This window comes from Melospiza georgiana, chromosome 15 (assembly GCF_028018845.1).
Source record: "Melospiza georgiana isolate bMelGeo1 chromosome 15, bMelGeo1.pri, whole genome shotgun sequence".
In the NCBI taxonomy this organism is placed as follows: domain Eukaryota; kingdom Metazoa; phylum Chordata; class Aves; order Passeriformes; family Passerellidae; genus Melospiza; species Melospiza georgiana.
This window is the reverse complement of record NC_080444.1, coordinates 14,784,723-14,798,670: the sequence shown is the minus strand read 5'-3', so window position 1 is coordinate 14,798,670 and position 13,948 is coordinate 14,784,723. Positions and strand designations below refer to the sequence as shown.

The window sequence follows — 13,948 nt, the reverse complement described above, 5'->3', positions numbered from 1 at the left end:
GCACTGGGGAAGACTTGACTCTGACAGATGTCTGAAAACACTCAGATACACAGGTAATGAAAACATATTTTAGAAAAAGCCAAACTACTGGTGTTAGAAAATGCTCTTCAATGTTATCTTGCAGGACTTTTTTCAGAGAGTAGGATCTGACCTTGAAATATGCTGGTGAAACCCTGTTTCCATTTATTTTTAAGTACCTTAAAATAATGTGGGCAAGGCTCAAAAATCAACCCAAATGGACATGCAAACAATCAAAGTGCTCACTAAGCCACTCCAGACCTGACACCAACCAAACTGATCCTAGGCACTAATTATGATAAGATCAAATTCTTTCAGACTCCCTGTGAGGAATTACCATTTCAAAGCCCAGAGGACAAGGGAAGGGATGTGAACACTTTCCCTGCAGTTGCTAACCCTGCTCACTGTTCCTTTTACTCAGCGAATCTCACTCCCCATGCACTTCATGTTGACAATAATGTACATGAATTTCCTGGGAGAAATTATATCTCTCTAAATTAAAATTATGAACAGCCGGAAGATAAACAGACTATATGGTATTGCCTAAACCAGCCAAGCATTTCCCCACAAATGCCATGTACTTAGGAATTACTGCTTTTAATAAGTTAATAGCCAATATCTAAGTGTCATGAGTGGAATAAAGTGCACATACAAGCAGTAGTAACTAATAAGAAGAACACAGTAAGCAACTTTAATTAGAACAAAAGTTAATTAAATCCACCATGGAGGATCACAAAAACAACTCAGATATTATATCCTCATGACCTCAATGATGATGTTACTGTTTCCCAAAGTGTTCTGCCCTACCTAGCATGCCATAAAAAAAGAGTTCTTTCCATCTTGCTCTTAGTGGAAGGGGGGAAAACAGAAAAAAGAAAAGGTATTAAATTATTTCATTATTTCTTTCCCCCTTTGCATTCTCTGTTTCTTATGGAATACTGCCTGTCACACACAGCCTCTGCCTCCCTCAGAAGTGCTTTGGGCTGAGCATGCTTGGGAAGCAAAGAGCACTTTTTTATCACAGTGATTTAAAGTAATTTGAGTTAAATCATTCCATCCTGACACAGACAAAGCTCTATCAGCAAGTTTAGTCAGTTGAGTTTCTACTCCAATTCTTTCAACTCCCCCACCAGAATTTCCCATGGATGAGAATGTGCCCATTCTCCCCTCCTTTGGACCCTGTAAGAAGCCATTCTCTCATTGTGCACCCCCACCTATGCAAGACACCAAACTTTTAGCTGAAATCTCCCTGATATCATTCAGGCACTGGCTGTTTTTACTTCCAGATTGTAGGAATTGGATATCAGCATATCCAGATATCAGCAAAGAGGACCAGACCTGCAGTGCTGGTGATGCTCTTCCCTCTGCTCTGCTCTCTGTAAATGTACAGATTTCACATCTCTGTGCTGCAGTCCCTTCTACAGCAAAACTCCTCCAATTCCCACTTTCCTTGCAAGCCACAAAACACACAGGATCATGCAGGGGAGCTGCCAGGCTGTGCTGCACTCCCTGAGGGCACAAGTGCCACCAGCTGCACCTGCCACTGCCCAGGTGACACCACAGATGTGCCCCACAGCCTTCACCAGGCTCTTTGCAAGTGCAGAAATGGGAGACTTGAGGCTAAAACATCTCCTCAGGGAGTAAAAAAGGCTGCATGGAGCCTCCTGTTCTTAACAGAGCAATAGAGAATGCAAAGCTTGCACTCTGCTGGTATTTTTTGTGTCTGGTTTGTTGGCGTTTTAATTGTCTTTTCTTCTCTTGGTGTTATTACAGGAGACCTAAACCTGATCCCCGGTGACTCTTTCTCAGCTACTCCTCTGGTTTGTGGTAAACAACGTTAACAAGACAAATCTAGAAAACTAAATTAGTCTTCAATTTATTTTGTAGAACATCCATTCCCTCATAAAAACCACCTCAAAACCCAAACAAAGAAAAAAACAAAACCAAAATTCTATACAGACTGATAAAAATCCCCCTCTCAGTTGTTGATATAACATAAAATTAAGACATAAAGTAAGATCAATAACTCATTTCCTTATGCATTCCAGAGAACAGCAACACAATCAAGGAGTATAAACAGTGCCAAGCCATTTTAAGTAAGCAATATGTTTACAAGAAAACAATTAAATAGCTTCTAAACAATATTTTTTTAATGCTGACTTATTTTTTCACACAGGATAAAGCTTAGAGCAACAAAACCTGCCTGGAACTACTTGTCCACAGAGTTCAGAGTAATTAGGAGGCACATGAACACAAATACAGTCCCTCAAAGCAATTTTTCCTGTCAAGACCTGACACAATGCAGACACCACCAGGTGAAGCCCCAAGCCCCAAAGACATTCTTTGACCAAGGACAGACACTTCCCACCCTCACAGAATAAAATAATCTTATACTTGTGGATAATGCAGGTGTCAACAGCATTTTCTAGATAAGAAAACCAGTTTTACATATTAAATGTTTGATGTGCTGACGTGGGCCAGAGGATTTTAGGCAGTTTAGTACTAAACTGGCTTCTTTTAGAGCAACTCTTGCTACATCAAAACTAATTGCAATCACAGCAGCAGCCACATAAGAATGCCCAAGGAGTTAGAGTTTACCTGAGAGGCCAAAGACTGGCTCAGACAAAAAAAACTAAAACAACTCCTGTAATATACAGGATATAATGTACAAAATATTACCTGAATTTACACATCCACCAGCACATCTGTACTTGCTTACCTCAGAGGAGGGGTCAGGGATCCCTCTGCATGGTCATTAATGCCCACGAGTGACAAAGAGAGGTTTGGACACCTGACTAGAACCATCTGGAACATAATCTTCACTTTTGAATCACAGAATGCAAAAAAAGCCCCAATCAACCTTTCATTTAACATAATTTCATTCAAATCCTAGATTAAATGTAACCAATATCAAAATATGATATCACAAAACTGTAAATTTTTTTGACAAATCTTTTCCTCAAGACTGAGCACTCACAGGAGATGATCAACTTTATTGAGTATCCTCAGTACTCTCTTTCTATATAAGTGAAAGAATTGTGTAACTGTGACATTCAGTAAACAGCATCTGTGGTCTAAGTTCATTCAAACCTTTACAATTTTGACACTCAACTCTTAGACCTGTCCCTCTGCAACTTCTAGAAAACTCAGTGTTACCATCATCTCTACAAAACTAAAATAAAGATAGTACAGGTGACTGCCAACAGAAGTCTTGCTTAAAAAGCGTATTCACTTCATAACACAATCCAGCATCTAAACTCAAAGTGTTTCTTTGAAAACAAGAAGCCAGAATAAGTTCAGCAGTAAAGGTAACATCCAAATAGATGAAAAAGTAAGAAATTTTCCCTTTCCATTTTAAGTGTACAGGCAATTTTCCCTTTGCATTTTAAGTGGACAGGCAATTTTCCCTTTGCATTTTAAGTGGACTTAAAGCACAGGCAACAAACTATTTAATGGATTGTTTCAGATGACCTTGGCATTTCTCAGACTGGAATGATAAAGTAATCCTAGACTGCACTGAAAATGTTTTGTAGGGTGTGAAGGGAGTCACTGTCCAGCAGCACAGAGAGCAGGAGCTCTGTGCCACTCCCTCCTTACCTGTTCTGCACCATGCTCATGGCCATCCAGTCCGAGGGGTACACGTTCTTCCCAATGAGATCTTTGAACATTATGAATGTTTCCATCAAGAAGTCCTGGAACAACAAAGTGCAGTCAGGCAGGGGCTGTGGAACACACCCTTGGAAGTGTTTCTGTGGGATTAAGGAGCCAAGATGGAGAGTTCCACTTTGCTCTCAGTGAAGTAAAGAGAAGAACTCCTGGTGATATCTCAGTAAATCTGAGATTGGAGCCAAAGTCCTGTACAACAGCAGTCTCAGATTCCAAATGGAAGCTAAAAGCCATTACATTAAAGTCATCATACAGGGTTCTTCAGAAAACAGAAGGCATAAATGAACATGAAGAAAAAGTTGTAGTACTTCTGAGTAAAATTTGATATTTTTTATTAATTAGTCTCACTATGCATAAGAATGAATAGGCTTGAAAAATATGTGATTTTTTCATTTTTTACTCCATTTAGTTCGTATTTAAAATTTCAGTTATGGCACCCATCTGACTTTAAGGAAGGAAGGAAAGTGACCAGTTCTTGACAAATGCAGATATTGCCTCTATGGACTAACAGTAGATATAATGCAAAGCTGTGCCACTACCCTGACTTACCTGACAGCTACAGCAGCCATGTGAAAGGACACACACAGGACTATGGAAACCCTCTGGTACCATTAAATGATTGCAGAAAAAATGGCAATAAAAGGATGCACTGCAAGAATAGGGCATTTATTGCATTTAACTTACAATGTTATTTGCACCAGGAGTAGACTCAATTGTGAAAATGGAAATGGATCACTGGGTGTGAAGTGTGGAGGGAATGTTCAACTAGTTGAGGGTAAGTTTTGTTGTTGTTTTGTTCTGAGTTTATTCTTTTTATTTTCTCCTTTCTCAAAAGAGTACAGCACAAAGATTACTTATTCTGGATCATTACATCACCACCTCAGTGATAGGTGACAAATTTCTCAAGAGAGAAATTTGTTTCCTTCCAAATTTCTGATTACAGTGTTGTCCAGTGCTACCATTAGAAGAGGGAGGCAGTGCAATAACACTGAGGCAAAAAATGCACAGCAACAGAACTCATTCTAGGAAGAGTCAGACAAGAAACTCCAAAAAAATATACTGATTTTTCACAGAAAATCAAATACTATAACTATCAACTCTGTGAACACACAGTACTCACCACTAGTTCTGAATTTGTCTGGAAAGTTTCAATGTACACTGAATAATGCTGGTCGCTCATCTGGTTTAGGATCGCTGTCATGCACGCCACAAAATGACTCTGAAAGAAACCAGGCAGAATCAACACATGTGGATTACTGAAGATATTGGATTGTACTCTTTCTAAAGTTGAAGCATGTGAAACGCCTGAAAAATCCCTTTATGTATGTAAAAATAAATAATATTCAAGCTTTTGCCAGCCCAGATGAAAGAAACAAACTAAGAACTCCAAAAGGATTATTCAGAAGCTGCCTTGGCAAGGGACAGGCTCTTGTGAGAAAGCTGCATCATTAATGAGACACCACATGAAAACACACATTGTGACAAGGAGAGTTCTTCTATAAAATACAACTCACTATCACCTTAAGACTCGTAAAAGGCATGGGATGTCCACTAGGATTCTTCTGTTAGGAGTTCATGGGAAGAAAATATGTTAGAATAAAAAATTTCTCATAATTCTGTTGTTCACAGGAAGAAATAGTGCAAGAAATGCCATTTTTCACATTCTGCAGGTGTTTAAACAGTTATTAGAGAAGTCTCAAACCTCTATAGAACATTATGACCTTGACATCTCAAAACTTCTTTCAAACCTCCTCAAAAAGAAGAATTTAGTCTTTCTCAATTCCTAAAGTCAAGATGCTGAAAGATACAGTGAAAACTCAGGGCTGGAAATCAAGTTACTGGAAGTCACAAAGACATTTCTTTCCCAAGCAACAATAGTGAGTTTAATAATTTGCATTTTTCCTTTAAGACTGTGATGATTCCTACTTATTGATTCCTTTTAATTTGTTCAAGTTTTAATTCTTGGCTTAGAACCAAGCCTGCTTTCAATGCTTTGATTTCATTTTAAAAACAAAATTGATTCTGTTAGGAATTCATGGGAAGAAAATATGTTAGCATCAAAAATTTCTAATAATTCTATTATTCACAGGAAGGATTCTTCTATTAGGAATTGATGGGAAGAAAATATGTTAGAATCAAAAATTTCTCATAATTTGTTCTCTTAATTTGTTCAAGTTTTAATTCTTGGCTCAGAACCAAGCCTGCTTCCAATGCCTTGATTTCATTCTAACTACAGAATTGCTGAGCAGGCAGAATAATTTCCTAGATGTCCCCGAGTCCTTTCTCTGCGCCGGCCCGGGGCTGCCCAGCGCTGGTGCCACCCGGTGCCACTCGGGCTCGCTGTGTGCCCACATCAGAGTGGCACCCAACCATTTTGTCCCCATTCCAGGGCAGGAGCAGTCCCTGCTCAGCTCTGCCTGTCACCACTAGAGGTCTTGTGCTTCCCTCCACGAGCTGCTCTCCGCTCCGAGCTGCTGGGCTTTATTTATTTATTCCTACGCGAGCAGACCCAGCGCACCTCTTGCATACAAAGAGTGAAATTACAACCTAAAGGACCTATCGTACCTTCTTTTGGAGTAACCTTAGTGCTAGTGAGAGCCTTGGCTACTTTTTAAGGCTAAGAAGACTCATTTTCTGCAGGTAAACCAAAAGCTTTCAGGTAAGAAATCGTGTGTTCTCGGGTACTGATGCTCTTCTAAAAGAAATGCTGGATTTCCTGCAGTAGTACTTCACTTTTACAGTTCTGGAGCAGAAAAATCTTTGCTGTGGTGTTAAATGCATAGCTGAAAGAAATAATGAATTGCAAAGGATTTGGTACTGAAATTGTGTGGGGGTTTTTTTCTCATGTCTTGATTTTGAAAAAAGATTAGCAGCAGAAGTTAGAGAATTGACACGAAAAGCAGCTCGTATTTTTAGTAGTTACACATTCACCACTGAATGTGACTCAAGTTAAATAATCGCTGCTTGAAATAAGCAGCATTTCTTCACAAGCATTGCATAGATGTATTATGATGCTTAAGGGCAAAAAAGACTTTAAGAAGGTTATTTCTTTTGTTAAAACCAACTTCAAAAAATGTGTCTAGCTATGTCTGTGATTGTGGTACAGCACAAATGCCTTAGTGACTGGGTATGGGGATTTTAAATTTAACAGATGATGTGCCTTGAAAAGAGCCATAAGGAAAGATCACATCTTGCTAGCCAGGACCTCGCATCAAACCTGTCAAATTCACATCATTTGGACTGAATGATAATAAAAAAAGGTGTCAGTAAAGACGGTTTGCTGCAAAAACTTCCTCCATCCTTTCCATGTAACTGTAAAGCAGGGAAATACAAATACTGCTTGATCTCTAATCATTTTCTAGCCAGCAATCTCAACTATCAGAAATCATCTGCTAGCATCTTTATAGGTTTAAAGCTTGCCCCTCCCTCCTAATCCCCAAATGGCAGCGATGAATATTCACTTCTCAGAGACAGCCTCAGGTCTCGGAGGTGCCCCTGCACCCCCAGCACTGCCACTCTCCCTGGCAGGACTGAAGGGTAACTCAGGGCTCTCCACAGCTCGGATCAAAGCTGCAAACACTGCTCTGCATTCGCTGAAATTCTCCTCTGGGGTTTAAGTGCCTCTTACTGGAGTGTGCAAAGAGCATGAACTGCCTGTGAACAGTAAGTTCTGCACAAAACCAGCTCTTGTGCCTGGCCACAGCCTGTGTGTTCACAGGATGGGCAGAAGAAATTCAGAATCACACAAGAATCTATTAATAAACTGATTTAATCAGGTCAAATGTTGTTCATAGGGATTGCATAGTTAGACAGAATAGGTTAGAATGAATTGGATAGAAAAGGTTGTGGCACACAAGGTGAAGTTCAGGTAGAATCCTAGCAAATCATTTTAGCTGTGCTCAAGCTTGTTAGGATTTAGCCAGTGAATTACAGCAGAAAAATTGATTAGAACTAGGTCAAATATATAAAAAATAAATGTATCAAAGCAAACACTTTGATGCTGAGACAATATGAACAGAAAAAACCCCAGAAACAACTCCGCATGACTGTAAAGAGCTCTAATGAAATATTTCCCAACTTTAATACATTAATTTCCTTATGAACACAAAAGAATCCAAAACAGAAACAACACTGAATTCTATTTTTAAAATTATACAATTTCTTGTCGGACTTTAAAAAAACATGTAAAGAAATAGGGCAATTGATAGTATGAATGCTGCACTGCTGTAAGGAGTAGGAACATGAGTAAAGAAGTGTCAGATAAAAATGAAACAGAGGAGAAAATGTCCAGGAAACATTCAAATTCTCAGTCCACTAAACCCCCCCCATAATTAGTACCATATATAAATGAAATGAAGTGCTGGCTTTAGTATAAACACTGCAAAGTAGTGGGTAAGGTGAAAGAGATGCTGTTTTACTTGAGTATACACAAAGTACACCAAAAGGAATTGCACACTTATTCTGTAAAACAAACAGGGCTTCCTAAGGTCAAGCAGGAAGAGGTGGAATCTCTTGCACTGCTGAAAAAGTGCAGATTAACTGTGGATGCAACATGTACAGGAAAAGAAACAGCTGAGGAACATCAGGATCATATGAGTAAGATGACAAACTTCAACACCTAGCAACTAAGCCCAGCACACTTTATAATAGCAGATGGTGACAGGTTGCCGTAGTAACTTCAAATAGAGCAGCAGCACAAGGATGAGGCAAAAGCACTGGGAAAACAACAGAAATAACATGGAATGAGGCTACATTTTGATCTAATCTAGTAGAAGGATTTCAGTGGCTGCAGGGTAGGCAATCCTCATGCAGATGCACTTCTGGAAGGACTCAGGGGGATATTTATTTAATGTAGGCACTTAAGTAGCATTTACCCTCATTAATAGAGCACTTTACCAACACAGAGCCTGAGTGTAAACACAAAACCACATGGACAGGCTCATTTTGCTCAGCCCCAAAAGCAGGGGGAGGTAAGGGGGCTCTGCAGCATCCTCACAACCTGTGACCCCACACTAATGATGGTTCATGTTTGATTAACACATGGCTTTCTGTATGGGGTAAAGAAACTGATTCAAACAACCCAGCATTGGTGTGGTGTTTGCAGCAATCATAGATTAGATTTAATTCTGAACTCCCTTTTAGGATAAGCCAGAACTATCAAACTTCGTTGCATGTTAGAAACAGTAATTGTAAAAATAATGCACAAAGAGAGTGACCAAGAATTGCATTGGGCCAAAGAGTTCTGTTTTGGTTTGGGTTTTTTTTTTTTTTTTTTTTTGTTAAGAAATAAGTACAAATACCTTTCTGGAGGAAAAGTGAGAAATATATCACTTTGAATTTAATCAAAGAAAAACTAACCAATCACCTATTTTAATCTAGTGTTAAAAATCATCAATATTTATGTTGTACCACAAGTCTTTTATTGAGAATATCTCCAAAAATACTGCCTTCAAAGGAGAATCATTGAGTCATGACAGCTGTTCCTTGTCATGAGCTAAAGAGCAACATGGAAACAAGTATGGAAGATGCTCAGTGATGCCACAAAGAACCCCAGTAGCTTGAAGCCACAGTTCCTCAGAAAACCCCATTAAACTTTGGGAACTGTGGCATATGTAGAGGTTGAGACAAACATCTTGATCATATTATGCAAATACTAAACAATACCAGTCTGAAAGGAAAAATAGCAGAAATTCAAGTGAATTGCTAATGCAGTAGTTCTGTTTCTCTCCAGAAATAGATGTCCCCGCCAATGCATGTGCAGTCCTAAAATGTAGTGTTTGGAGCTGGAAAGGCACAAATACATAAACATTAGGACAGGCTGCTATGCAACAACCCTGAGTATCTATCACGTGTGAAATGGGGAATAGCTCCCAATCCATGCAGACTTGGAGCCTGCCAATGAGCACATGGTGCTAATAATTCACTTACAGTAACATTCATCTACTCTTGGTGGGTCTGAGATTTTAATTTTCCAGTTTTACTTTCATTGGTTCTGTCTCCTTGTGTTTTATAGCTGACTGAACAGCATCCTGCTTCAGCATCTCACTGACAGCCTTGGATTTCTGACTGAAAACATGCTGGGCTCTTTTAGCTTGTCCTACTATTTCCTTTACAGTCACAAGATTTAGCTAAAAGGATGCACAGCTATAAAAGCAGCAGACTACCAGGAAGAATAATACTGAAAATTTTGTAGCACAATAAGAGAGTAACTATAGCTGCTCTGTGTGATTTTAAGATTTGTTGCAAGTTAGACAAACACAACAATTTCAGTATTATTTCATTCAAGGCTTTTCCATACATAGATAAAAGCAATAAATAGATAAAATAATGGTTCACGGCAGGACATAAAAGTAGCTTGATTTTCATGGAGTATGTCCTTTGCCATCCTTGGGGTTTTTTACAGGTTTGTTTTCTTTTTTTGCCTTGTAATGATTTTCCAGCAATATTCCAAAAAAGAAAACTTCATTCTCTGCAATGTTTTTTCTACAGCTGGGTTTTGTTGTTTGGCTGGTGTTGTGTCATAAATCCACTCCAGAATTTCTGCTACTGTCTCTGGTTGATATGAACACTCCCCTGTAATTGATTTAACTTCTGCTGATATCAGTGTTCAAACACAGTTGTGTAATTTACTACTTTTCCTGTAATGATAACTTTATGTTAATCTTCAAAGTGTGTTTACAAATAAATTATGAATAACGATAATCAGTGAGGTCAGAAAGCACTGAGTTGAGCTCAGCTGGTCGGGGCATGGTGCTAATAATGCCCAGGTTGTGGGTTTAATAACTGTATGGGCCATTCCCTAAAGGGTTGAACCCAATGATCCCTGTGAGTCCCTTCCAACCCAGAATATTCTGTGATTCTTCTATAGTGCTGTGATCTGGAATGAGCAATCATTGCTTGGAAACTGAACTAGTTCAGAGCACAGTTATCAAAGACAAAAAAAAAAGAAAAAAAAAAAGGATCTGTTTCACCTCCTCACACAGCACTGCTGCCTCACTCCTGACCTCAGCTCTGCTCTAGCAGATGAAATCTCCCATCCTTTGCCTGCAGGGATCTGTGCAGCTTTTCCCTCCCCCTCTGCATCCCACTGATTGCCTCCCCACAATCACCTGAGCCTGGTCCCTCAGGCCAGAAGGACCCTCCTGTCCTGGCCCGTGAGATGTGCACTGAGACACTGCAGTGTCCTGGGGCTCTCAGGCTGCCCATTTCCCTGATTTCTTATCCCAGTGCTGCTGCACTGCCCTGGTGCCACTAAAGCAGATGGGCAGAGCATGCCCAGTGTCCCAGTGAGCTCATTCCCAGTTAAAGAGGATGAGAAACACTGGAACTACACACCAAGGAATGAGATTAAAACTACCACCCATGGTTTATTTACTGTACAAAATTAGCCAATCTCTCCCATTTGAAAGGACTGGAAACCAGCTCGGGAACTTGCAGGAGGTGACAGAGGGGCTGGGGGAAGGGTTCCCTGCCCTGAGGTACAATATACAGCAGCAGGAACCAACCCAGCCAGGCTGCAACAGGAGACTGCAGAGCAGAACAGAGCAAGGGAGAGCAACCCTGGGGTCAAAAAGAGCAGAACTGAGCAATCCAAGCTCCTCAAAGTGCAGCAGCAGCTTTTATTGCTAAGCCATGTACTTTAAATTTACACAATGTGAAGACGAATGCCTTGGATGATGATTCACTTCCTTAAAACAGAGCCACCTCCTGTATTCCCAGAACTATACCACTCTATTTGATTTTGTTCTTTTTCAGCTGCACTTACTGAAGACAGAAAAATTAAATTAGATTTCAACTACTTGATCGGAGATGAGACTAATGAAATATATTTGTGAATGGCTAAAACAAAACTTTATCACAATAGTTCTGCTTAAAACTGTTGAAAGTCATTTCACTGCTGAAACTTCCTTCTTTTAAATTGATCTTATGGAGAAAATAGGGCCCAATAAAAATAATTTGCCCACTAATTACATACATTGCACTAATCAGTCTACCCACAGTGTTTGTTTAGGATTGATTTATAGCAACTACCAACTGTTAGAACAGTTTTAATTTGCTTCTGAAATATTTTTCATATTTAGATGATATCCAGTAGGGCTTTTATTAAGTTTTAAAATTGTTTTGTAACAGTGGGCTCCACTTCTAAGCTTAAAAAAAATCTTGGAGTCTGGAGCAGAGTAATGGGCAAAACCAAAAAATTCATAGCAAACCCCAAAATCTTTCTAAAGAAAGCTTTTCACACTGAATCTTGGGCAGGTTGCTTAATGGAATGCATAGGGAATTCTCCCTATGAATGAAAGAAAACTCTGTGGAAATACATGTATAAAGATGAAAGGGTAAAACTCCAAAAATTACATAATGACCTGGTAATGGACACAATTCACAACCTTTAGCAAATTATGCATTCTCTCAGGTGTGGGTCTCTTCAAGGGATGTCACTTATGGCCCAGTTGGTTGAATTTCAATTATAGTCTAACATAAACAGGGAATCGTGATACTCTAATAATGTACAGATAGAATTTTCCCAAACAGCATTGTCTGCATCAATTATTTGTGCATATGCTAATCTGTATTTTTCAGGGAGATTCTAACACATTATCCCTGGGCTCTGGCAGAATAAGGAATAAGGAATATTCCTTTAATAACTTAGCACCAGCCCAAGGGCTGGATTCATTAAATACTTACAATATAAGTAGAATATGAGGAGATGAGATGTTGAAATTTCTTTGAATAACTAAATCAGGGATTATTTGAGTTCTTGTTTTTTCTTCTTTTTTTTTTTTTAATGAGAGAAAGAAAAACCAGTCAAAAGCCCATAAAAGGTAAATAATTCCAGAGTGCCCTGGCTTAGGCTCCATCAGGGGTGTGACTGTCCCTTGGTTGCTCAGTCACTGCAATCCAGGAGCCTCTGAATCCTAAAACCACCATGGGACAAGATAAACTCCTGTTCTTGGCTGTTTGGAAAATGCACCAGGATGGTAAAAGCCAGCACCTCTTCTCCCCAGGCGTTAAATCTCTGAGACAAAAAAATGATATTCTTATTCTGAAATTAAAACTTGCTCTCCCCAAAAAACCCCAAACATAATCCCTCCTCAGAAAAATGGGTGAGTATTGATGAAACAGCACTGGGCTACAACAGGTCCTTCCCAAACACAAACTGGGCTTCAAAGAGTTTTCAACAAGTTCCCAAACATGATTATGAAAATATTTTGTGGTGCTATGTCATCTGACCATCTTAACTCCTGAGGATGATGACTGTGTGCCAAAAGGACACTTCTTTGTGCTGCTTTACTGCCAAAATATTCAAGGCTATCTGCAGAGATTTATTTTTCCTCATCTCCAAGGTAGGACTTCATTCAAATAGATTGCCTTGCTAAGAAGCCAGGGTACCAACACCTTCTCCTGGACAGGGCAAACAGAAATAACGAGTGTAGATACATGTTAGGGAATTGCAGTTCTAGCAGGAAACAAACAAAAAGCAGAATCACATGCATATAAAAGCAAACGTGATCAATGAGACTGCCAGAGAAATATAATCTGTTATGCCTCTGATATTCAGAGTTTGCATCACCTGAACAGTCTTATAGTCTCTTATTTTTGTGATTAGTCACTGCAATACAGAGTGTGTGGGAGCATCAGTACATATCTAGCAACACACACAGGGAAAAGGTGATGATTAGAAGCATTACAACCCACACCTCCACTGTATTTTCCATATTAGTGCTGTTGGGTTTAATAGCAGCCTCAGGACTAAGCTACTGAAGCTGTGCAGAGAAGCCTCTTAGACCATGGTTGGTGGTGTCATCTTTGTTCTAGTCCTCCCTGAAGTGCCACCAAAGGACCTGTTGGGAGGCAGGTTATTTTCTGTCCTTTTAGTTCTAGAGAGTGACGACAGAACCAGCACTTGGTGGATGCTGTGCCATCACACAGCCTAAAGAGCTTCCAAGATATTTCAGGAGATATATCTTGACAACATCATTATGGTATGTCTTATAAACAAATTCTTAACAAAAAGCCATTGAGCTGGATGTTCCTTTCCAGCTTCCTAGACCTGCATCTTGTGATCTATTGTGTGGTTCCTGGTCAAGGACTCTCCAAACTATGGCTGCAACATTATCATATTAAGGCAAGAGTCTGGGAAGCTGGAGGGACTGGAATCAAATTTTCCATTTAGATTATTATCAGTTTTCAAGGCATGTTCATTAAGAAGAAAAAAAAAAGTAACTTGTTCTGCTCTGGTTTTGTTTTGAAGGAAGTTGCTAAT

The 13,948-nt window shown here is 39.5% G+C and overlaps 2 protein-coding genes across 3 annotated transcripts in view; one reads left to right on the top strand and one right to left on the bottom strand.

The window, feature by feature from the left end:
• DOCK2 (dedicator of cytokinesis 2) overlaps positions 1 to 13,948 on the bottom strand; it is a 159,849-nt gene that overhangs the window by 56,222 nt on the left and 89,679 nt on the right. Inside the window, exons 28-29 of the mRNA XM_058034687.1 lie at positions 4,805 to 4,903; positions 3,616 to 3,710 (exon numbers count right to left, since the gene is read on the bottom strand). Coding sequence (XP_057890670.1) covers positions 3,616 to 3,710; positions 4,805 to 4,903 — 194 coding nt within the window. The remainder of the gene's footprint in view (positions 1 to 3,615; positions 3,711 to 4,804; positions 4,904 to 13,948) is intronic.
• Positions 6,171 to 13,948, top strand: part of INSYN2B (inhibitory synaptic factor family member 2B) — a 30,176-nt gene continuing 22,398 nt past the window's right edge. Inside the window, exon 1 of one of the 2 annotated variants that reach the window (XM_058034689.1) lies at positions 6,171 to 6,324. The gene's annotated coding sequence lies outside the window, so the exon portion shown is untranslated. Of the gene's footprint in view, positions 6,344 to 13,948 lie in introns of both variants that reach the window. The other variant, XM_058034688.1, reaches the window with a different exon arrangement.